Source organism: Eurypyga helias, unplaced genomic scaffold (genome assembly GCF_000690775.1).
Source record: "Eurypyga helias isolate BGI_N326 unplaced genomic scaffold, ASM69077v1 scaffold22767, whole genome shotgun sequence".
In the NCBI taxonomy this organism is placed as follows: Eukaryota; Metazoa; Chordata; class Aves; order Eurypygiformes; family Eurypygidae; genus Eurypyga; species Eurypyga helias.
Window position 1 is genome coordinate 5,455 of NW_010260094.1, and position 1,144 is coordinate 6,598.

At 55.7% G+C, this 1,144-nt stretch overlaps 1 protein-coding gene across 1 annotated transcript in view; it reads left to right on the forward strand.

Moving 5' to 3' along the window:
* The window catches only part of LOC104512087 (tripartite motif-containing protein 7-like), a 6,414-nt gene that overhangs the window by 4,785 nt on the left and 485 nt on the right, over positions 1–1,144 (forward strand). Inside the window, exons 5-7 of the mRNA XM_010154936.1 lie at positions 6–109; positions 778–810; positions 1,117–1,142. Coding sequence (XP_010153238.1) covers positions 6–109; positions 778–810; positions 1,117–1,142 — 163 coding nt within the window. The remainder of the gene's footprint in view (positions 1–5; positions 110–777; positions 811–1,116; positions 1,143–1,144) is intronic.

A 1,144-nucleotide genomic window follows, 5' to 3' on the forward strand; every position in this document is an offset into this window, starting at 1 on the left:
GCAAGGACTTTCCAGCAGCTGACGGAGAAGTTTCCCAAAGTGGAAAAGAAACTCAAGGATTTATCTCAGAAAAACATCGTTCTGAAGGAAACCCTGAGGAAATTCAAAGGTACGAAGGAAGGGGGCGGGGAGGGAAAATAAATCTAAACACCCTCCTGCTGCCGGGGAGGGGTGGAAAACAGCTGATCGCCGGGATAAATCCCTGGCGAAGGAACGCTAACAGTGCGTTACGCAACAACCCTCCTGTCAGGGGCCGGGATGGGGAGAGCGACCGCGTTCCCGGGCGTATTCACACGCGCGTCGGAGCGCTCGCGTAACGCGAAGGGCTGGAGTGAGTCCCTCCCTTTAGCGACAGGAAGGAAATTAATCAAATTCTTGATTCCGGACCTATTTCAACCGAAGAGGCGGCAGGTAGCCTCCAGCCACCCGCCTGGGAGTCAACCCGGAGTCAAGGGGTTGCAGGCGGAGGCTGGTGTTTACACGGATAAGCCCCGAGCAAGCTCTTTGGAGCCCGTTCCCCGTGGTCCGATAAGCGTCCCGCTCCCTCCTCTGGCCTCCGATTAGGAATCGGTGCGGCCAGCTCCGAATTAAAGTGATATCCTCAGCGAGCCGGTCGTGCGTTGGGTCCGAGGGTCCGTCCACCCACGAGCCGAACTTGTTCACCTGGTGATCGCACCCGTTTCGACAGCGGGAAAAGCGTCCCCCCCCCTCCTATTTATCCAAACCCCCGGCTCCCGCGTCAACAAACTGACCTCCCTTCCTCCTCTCTCCTTCCAGAGAGTCTCCCAGTTGAACTGGATGTGCAATGGGGTAAGTCTCGGGAAACTGGAGGCACGCTGGGGGTGAAGAGGGAGACCGAACGAGAGGAAAAAAGGGCAAAACCAGGGAATTCGCATTTTCCTAGCGTGTTGGCGGGATGATTTCCTATTTCCCCTTCGATCGCAATTAAAAATAGCGCAAATCATGAGCGCCTTTAAGTAGATTTTCATGGAGAAAGCCTGAAAATCGGGTCAAGATTTCATCCCTGGAAAAAATCCCAGGAGGGTGTAGACGGAACATCCACCACCTTCCCCCTGACGCGCTGTTTTCCCTCTCTCCCGCTTTTCTTCCCGCCAGCCAACGTGACGCTGGATCCAGACACAGC